The sequence below is a fragment of the Myotis brandtii genome, unplaced genomic scaffold, assembly GCF_000412655.1.
Source record: "Myotis brandtii unplaced genomic scaffold, ASM41265v1 scaffold1645, whole genome shotgun sequence".
Lineage (NCBI taxonomy): Eukaryota > Metazoa > Chordata > Mammalia > Chiroptera > Vespertilionidae > Myotis > Myotis brandtii.
Genome location: NW_005356026.1, coordinates 68109 through 76291, shown reverse-complemented (window position 1 = coordinate 76291; position 8183 = coordinate 68109). Strand labels below are relative to the sequence as shown.

The 8183-nt window shown below is 41.2% G+C and overlaps 2 protein-coding genes across 3 annotated transcripts in view; one reads left to right on the top strand and one right to left on the bottom strand.

Moving 5' to 3' along the window:
- LOC102257782 (membrane cofactor protein-like) overlaps positions 1 to 6783 on the top strand; it is a 77111-nt gene extending 70328 nt beyond the window's left edge. Inside the window, exons 11-12 of one of the 2 annotated variants that reach the window (XM_014536538.1) lie at positions 460 to 499; positions 6391 to 6783. In XM_014536538.1, coding sequence (XP_014392024.1) covers positions 460 to 471 — 12 coding nt within the window. In that variant the 3' untranslated portion in view covers positions 472 to 499; positions 6391 to 6783. The remainder of the gene's footprint in view (positions 1 to 459; positions 500 to 6390) is intronic. The other variant, XM_014536537.1, reaches the window with a different exon arrangement.
- LOC102257479 (testis-specific gene 10 protein-like) overlaps positions 1 to 8175 on the bottom strand; it is a 49974-nt gene extending 41799 nt beyond the window's left edge. Inside the window, exons 1-2 of the mRNA XM_014536536.1 lie at positions 8001 to 8175; positions 3465 to 3592 (exon numbers count right to left, since the gene is read on the bottom strand). The gene's annotated coding sequence lies outside the window, so the exon portion shown is untranslated. The remainder of the gene's footprint in view (positions 1 to 3464; positions 3593 to 8000) is intronic.
- Positions 8176 to 8183: the final 8 nt, after the last annotated feature.

Here is an 8183-nt window from a genome sequence, read left to right as displayed (position 1 = left end):
TGAAGGCCTGGGTCCCGGGTGCCAGAGGAAAACTGGTGCCAGCAGCCAAGGGAAGAGAAGGCCTATTGCACGAATATCTTCATGCAACAGGCCTCTAATATATATATGTAATCATTATGTTGTATACCTAAAACTAATATAATGTTACATGTCAATTATACATTAATTTTTTAAACCTATCAGTGGTAAATCTAATACCTTTGCTTCTTCAGCTTCCTTGTTGAGGGTACCCACCACAAAACTTTTCTCTTTTTCTAGTTGCTCTGCTAGTTGGTCAATTCTAATCAACTCTTTACAAAGATGCTCATTGTGGCTCGTTAAATTGTCTATTTGACTGCTTACCACCTCCTCACTATCCAAGAGTTTGCTAACATATCTTCCAAACCATGATTTGTCTGTCTGAGATCTTCAATCTGTTATCATTATAAAGAAAATAATCATATTAAAATATTTCCTTAGCTTCCCCTCTGAGAACAACCAGGTGACTGGAACCAGAAAGGTAGGTTTGCTTCCCTGGCAAGGAGACTGAACTATCTATCTTTTTTTGCTTTATAAATTTTGTGCCATGTGAATATTTTCCCTGTCTGAAGAAAAAAAAAGAACTTAATTACTTTTGATTTTTAACCAAGCTATTAGAAAAATTGTAAAATATTTATATCTGTAAGAAAAGAAACCATGGTCTTAAGATTATTTCATTTTAATAATTAGTATCATCAATTAGGCCTTCCTTATAACTAAATTTCTGTTGTTACCTAAATATGATAACTGTTTACAAAAGTCCTTTTGAACGCATCAATAACTTACTTGACTAAGCTAAATACCAAATCAATCAAATATTTGTGACTAATGCGGAAGATCACAAATTTCCTTTCCAGCCCACTATCAAACCGTCAAGGAATGAAGAAAAGACCTTTCTATCGCAAAGACATTCAAACGCATTTAAGGGGAAAAATGTATGTATTAGACCCACTGAACAATGATTATATGTCAGGAACTATGCTAAATTCCAAAGATACAAAGCCAGGTTAGGTATCTGCCTTCAGAGAATTTATTGTTTACTTGGGAAAACACCAATAAAATACGTTAAGTGCCATAAAAGAAATACCTATGAGATAAAGTAATGGCACAGAGATCCTTCTCTATAGTATTTGCCTCTCACTGTGTATTTAACAAACATTTCTTGAGCACCTGCTATATTCAATGCACTGTTTTAGTACTCTCTGGAAGATGTAAAAATATGAAAGAAAAAAGTCTCGGTCTTTAAGAAGCATCTAAAATTGCAAGTCCCTCATCTAATTGTATTCAAATTTATCCACATTAAATTTAGTAAAGCCTCACTTCTTGGAGATGTGGACTTTACCTTGGCCCTGGGGAGGGCCTCGTTCACATGCTCCTTATTCTGCAGCGTGGTGATGATGGACATGACTTGGCCAATATGCACCCTGGTCACTGTGGCCTGGGGCTTTCCAAAAGCACCATATAGGTTGGGAACAGCATGCGGTCAGACATGAGTGTCCACTGGAAAGGGCTGTCTCCAAGGTCCCTTAGGACAAGAGCCAGAGCCTTAAGCTAGCAGGTTTCAATTTAAATAAAATCATTCCTCATCCCAAGAATCTGGAAGATCTCAATTTCAATGAGAAAAGACAATCAAGATATGCCAACACAGAGATGAATTAGGTATTACACTTATCTGACAAGGCTTTTAAATCGGCCATCTTATAAATGCTACAGCAAGTAATTTGGGGCATGCCTCAGGCACACACACACAAAACAGAAAATCTCAGCAAAGACCTACGAGATAAAACATAGAGACCTTTTCTAGGTCAGGAAGTTGGAATCACAGGGTATGTAACCTTTTCATGTTGGCTTTTTTCACCGAGCAATATGCTTTCAAGGTTCCTTTACATCTTTCTGTGGCTTGATAACTCATTTATTTTTATAGCCCCATTGCATGGATGTACCACAGTTTATCCATTCACTTACTGAAGAATCACTGAGTTGTTTCCACAACTGGCTCTTGTGTTTTAGTAAGCTTCCTGGGACACTGCTCAGCTAGAAAAGAGAGACACTGCCTTGATCCCGCTGGGTGGGATGGCAGTCCAATTTCTACCCGAGGCTTTCAGGGACACCTAGGAAAGGTGAGGCCCTTGTTACTGCGAGGCAGGGATGGAAGTTCAGGCTCCTCACTAGGCCTCTGCTGATACCACAACAGCAGGAAGAACAGGGATGCCTCGTTACTGCTCTGACGAGTCCTCCACAGCCACTGTGGGTGGGTGAGCTTGTTACTACTGGGTCATGGTAAAAGCCCTAACTCTGCATTATGTCTCCTCTGACTCCACTCCAGCCAGGAGGAAAGGGGCCACCTCGTACTACCAGTTGGGGGTTGATGTGCAGGCTCCCCAGGTCGTTTCCACTGGCAGTAGAGAGTTAAGAACTGCCCTTACTGCCTTGTAGGCACAAAAGTTTTAGCTCTCAACTCAGCCTTCTTCTTTGATACCACCTTGTCGGGATGGAGAAGTTGGCAGGGCTTGGGGAGGACTACGAGGTGCAGCTGGAGCTCCTTACCGCAGCCTGGCAAGGGTAGAAGTCTAGGCTCTTATCTTAGCCCTTGCTGGCAGGAATCGTTTTTTCCATTGTGCTGCTTAGGGCAGGCAGTTATTGTCTAAAAGTAGTCTGCCTTGCTAGGCTGTCCCTTTCCGAGTCCTTTGGCTAAAAAAAAAGACAGCTTTTCTGATATCCTTCTTTGTCTTCACCTATGGTTTTGAGTGCCAGTTTCTCCAGCACTCTGTCTGGAATATATGGAGCAAATAGAAAAATCCAGGAACTCACGAATGTGTCATTCACTGTGTGTTGAGGTCCCTGACTCGACTTCCTTCTTCTCACCTCTCACTGTCCTATGTTTGTTTTATGCATAATGTTCAGGGTTTTTTAGCTGTACTTAGTAGGGAAAATAGGGAAAAGTAAGTCTACTCTTTCTTCCTAGAAGAGGCCGTTTCCTTAAATGGCATGTATTAAGAGCTACACCACAGATCAGGCGCCAGGAGAGTAGAAACAATACTGAACTTGCAGTTCAGAGAACTGGGTTCGAATCCTAGCTAACTGGGAAGTTCAGAGGAATCCTAGCTCTATCACTCATTAGCCCAGTATCATAATTCTTTAACCTCTTGGAACTTCAGCTTCCATGTCTGTAAAAATAGAAGTAGCATCACTGTTTCACAAGGCTGGGATGAAGTAAGATTATGTACTTGAAAGCACCTAATATAACACTGGGCACATAGTTTGCACTCACTGACTCTGAATCTATGTGTGTCAAAATGGTTACGATAAAAATGAAATTATTTTAGACCCATAAAAAAATACCATAAAACCAGCACTGAATTAATATTTATTCTCCATCTCCTTAATTTAAAACACACCCGAGTCCAAATTAATTCTGAGAAATACATATATAAATTAAGTGTAACCTGTAATTTCAGTGTAGAGATGAATTTATCTTGATTTCTGACTTCTTGTTCAAGTGGAGAGTATTCTGGTGTTTTACAGTTTCAGAAACTGGAGTCCCTAGACCGAAATCATGTTCTTCGTTGGTAACCTAGTGGAAAGAATGGGCATAATACTGAGGCATTCAGTCAAGGAAGGCCTGGGGCGGGGGACAGGGGCAGTCTAGAAGAGGGGGGAAAGGGGGGACATGAATTACTTTCAACAATAGAGATTAAAATAAATAAAATATATTTTAATGTAAAAATAATAATGATAATAAAAACAGCTTTGTGATTTCTCACAAGTTTTGAAAATTAACAACATTTTTGGATACATTTTCCATTGTTTTTAACCTTGTCACACCAGCAAAGAAGATTTCAGCAAGCTTTACTTTCTTAAAATTTTCTTATAAAACTTTTTTTGTGTTTTTCAAATATAAAACTATAATATTAAACATGCCTTTAAATAAATACATTCCCCATCCCATCCTCTTGTTAATCACTCTACTAAGGAAACACTGGGTCAGCAGCAAATTAAGGAGTCTACCGCTAGGCCTGTGTTTTCCAATATGGTCACCGTTCACCACCTATTTATTGTTGCTTTGGGATATGAACAAAAATGTTTGCTACCCATATCACAAAGGGCTGACTTCCCTAATATATAAATAATTCCTATAAATAAAAAAGGAAAAGAAATACCCTAGTAGAAAAATTGGCAAAATATGTATATTTCATATATATGGATTTTAAATAGATTTTAAAATATTCAATCTCACCATTTAGAAGAATACAAATTAAAACAACACTGAATACTATTTTTTAATCATCACATTGGCAAAGATAAAATAGTTGGATATACTTAGCATTCTTATATATCACTGGTGGCAGCGTAAATTGACACAATATTTATGGAGAAATGGGGTTCATTCCAGGGGCACAAGAGTGGTTCAACATATGCAGACCAATCAGTGTAATATACCACATTAACAAAAGGAAGGATATAAAACAGATGATCTTATCAATAGATGCAGAAAAAGCATTTGATAAGATACAATATTCATTTAGCCAGACACACAATGGAGTAAAGATAGTTGCTTCAGTAAATGGTGCTGGCGCCCAGCTTATGTAGCTCAATGGCTGAACATTGACCTATGAACCAGGAGGTTGCAGTTTGATTCCAGGTCAGGGCATATGTCTGGGTTGCAGTGTGGGGCATGCAGGAGGCAGCCAATGGTTGATTCTCTCTCATCACTGATGTTTTCTCTCTCTCCCTCTCCCTTTTTCTGTGAAATCAATAAAAATATTTTTTAAAAATTAAAAATAAGTACGTAAATGGTGCTGGGAAAACTGGAAGGCCATATGCAAACGAATGAAACTGGATTACAGTTTGTCCCCGTGTACAAAAATTAATTCAAAATGCATCAAAGGCCTAAATATAAGACCCAAATAATAAGTTACAGAGAAGAAAATATAAATACCAAACCTATGGACCTTGGTCATAGAGAACATTTTATGAACTTGACCCCAAAAGCAAGGGAAGTAAAGGCAAAAATAAATGAATGGGACTATATTAAACTAAAAATCTTCTGCACAGCCAAAGAAACTGACAACAAAACAAAGAGGCAGCCCACCAGATGGAGATGATATTTGCAAATAGTAGCTCTGACAAAGGTTTAATTTCCAAAATATATAAAGAACTAATAAAACTCAATACCTAACAAACAACCCAATCAAAAAATGGGCAGAGGAGCTAAAAATATACACCTCTCCCAAGAAGACATATGAACAGCCAATCCAATATAATAAAAGCCTAATATGCTATGTGTCCGACCGTTCATTCGACTGTTCGACCAGTCACTATGACGTGCACTGACCACCAGGGGACAGATGCTCCGACCGGTAGGTTAGCTTGCTGCTGGGGTCCGGCCAATTGGGACTGGGTGAGATGGGCCGGACACACCCTGGAGCCCTCCTGCAGTCCCTCCCCGGACGGCCAAACTCCCATAGTCCCTCCCCAGCCCCAATCGTGCACCAGTGGGGTCCCTCGGCCTGGCCTGCACCCTCTTGCAATCTGGAACCCCTCAAGGGATGTTGGAGAGCTCATTTTGGCCTGATCCCCGCAGGCCAGGCCAAAGAACCTCACTGGTGCACGAATCTGTGCACCGGGCCTCTAGTAGATATATAAAAGTATGTTCAACCTCAGTGACAATTAGGGAAATGCAAATCAAAACTACAATGGATACCACCTCACACCTGCTAGATTAGCCATTATCAATAAGACAAGCACTAACAAGTGTTGGCGAAGTTGTGGAAAAAAGTGAACCCTCATTCACTGCTGGTGGGAATGTAGACTGGTACAACCACTACCGAAAGCAGTCTGGCCATTCCTCAAAAAATTGAGAATAGAGCTACCATACGACCCAGCAATTCCTCTCCTGGGTATATACCCCAAAACCTCAAAATCATGTATGCGCAAAGATATATGCACCCTTAAGTTCATTGCAGTATTATTCACTGTAGCCAAGACATGGAAACAACCAAAGTGTCCTGCGATAGAGGAGTGGAGAAAGACGTGGTACATATACACAATGGAATGCTACTCAGCCATAAGAAAAGGATGAAATAGCACCAGTTGCAACAACATAAATGGACCTTGAGAACATTATGCTAAACGAATAAGTCGGAAAAAGCTGACTTCACTCATATGTGGGATATAAAATTGACACTTGTGAACATAAACAGCAGTGAGGTCGTTGCTGGAGGGAAGGCGGTGGAGGGAGAAGGAGGTCCCAGTATACGCCGACAGGAGAAGGTTTGACTTTGGGTGGTGGGTGCTAAGCATTCTTGTGCTCCATGATGCCTGGCTTGGCAAGAGCCCCTCCCGGTGACTTTCCTGTTATTCTCATTATAGGTTTCATGCTTAACAGCCTTCAGTTTCCTGTAAACTGCCTCACCCACTTTCCAGTGGACCATCTACACCTGACCCCCACCTGCACCTGGTCTGACCTTTACAAGAGACATAAATATCCTGCTCCCCCTACCCTGCCCCACTGATGCCATTTTGGTCTCAGCTCTTCTGCTAGCAGATGTTAACAATAAATGTATAATTCTTTACCCCTTTCGGCCTCGTGCATTCTTCCTTCGGCCACTCTAACAGTGGGCACATGGTGCAATACACAGATCTTGTAACAGAAACCCACGCCTGAAACCTATACGTTCATGTTGACCAATGGCTCCCTAATAAATTTTTTTTTAAATGTCGAATAAAGGAACACAATGCAAAGAAATACTTACTAAAATTCCATTTATATAAAGTTCAAAAGCAAGCCAAACTAGAATGTGTATGTTCACATACAAAGAGGGGAGAACTATAAGGAAAATCAAGGAAGTGCCTGTCAGAGTGCCTACATCTGGGGAGAAGGGCGTGTGATGAGAAAAGGGAATAAGTAACACCTGCTCTAACTGCTTCTGTATCTGGAGTACTTTAAAAGCAAATTACCTAAAACTGTACTAAGCAACTAAAAAGAAGAAAGAGAGTCCAGAAAATCTCTACAACTGATTATAAGCTGGACGAAAGCGGTGATTTTTTTTCATAAGATAAAATAAGATATACCTAGGAAGCTGCCATTAAATAATGTCAGCAAAGTTTATTAAATATTTCATTAATGTACCTTTTGAATTATCTCCCACTAATTAAGACCGATTTCGTTCATTCATTCATTAAAATGCAAACAAAAATCAGTTTTATCCTGGAGGCAGATTTGAATGGCGTGACACTTTTATATTATATATTATAACTGACCTATTTTCTTCTACTTAAAAACCGCATGTTATTTTATTTATTTCCTTACAGGAATTTCACACACACACACACACACACACACACACACATATACACACACAGTGTAGTTGAAATGCCAGTAGAGGACATTTAAAACACCGAATACTCTGAGATATAACGGCATGCATGGAACAAGGAAAACTCCTGGACGCCGTCATCTTTGCAAACTTTTCCTGAAGCTGCGATTCTTGACTATTTGAAGAAGAAGAAGAAGAAAAAAAGGTGTTCCTATACGTATTTAGGTATCAGGTCCTTGATCGCCTCCATTAGTCCATTTGTCTCAATTATTTTTTCAACAAAAGCCAGCTTACCCTGCCTTTCCTGTGTACAATTTCTACTGAAATTATATGAGATTTTCATGCAAATGCCTTTGTAATCTCGGCTCTAACTCCCAAGGTTTTATAGGAGTCAGGATAAGCCAGGTTGAACTCACAGATCTGACTTGCAAATTCCTCAGCTTCACCCCCGAGCGTTTCTAAACCGCACAGTCCCCCGTCTCTCACCCTCCACCCCGACATCCAAGCGGAGAGCTTCTGCTAGAAGCGTAGCGGTCACCATAGCAACTGGGCTCAAGCCTAAACCCCTACGAAAGGGCAACAGGAGCAGTCTGCTCCCGGAGGGCTTCCCCGGACCCCAACTCCGCCTGCAACCGCCCCCACCGCCGCTGCCGCAGTGACTACCTGCCTCGGGGTCACCCTCAGCTCCCGACCCCGCCACACACACACTCCCTCTGGCAGCTGCCCTCTCCGGGGCCTTCCGCCCAGAAGCTGCTGGACGCCGACCGACGGGGCGCATCACCCGGCTGCTACCCGGAGCTCCAAACACACCCTCGCGGTCCTCAGCCAGCCGCCCTCCTCGGAGCT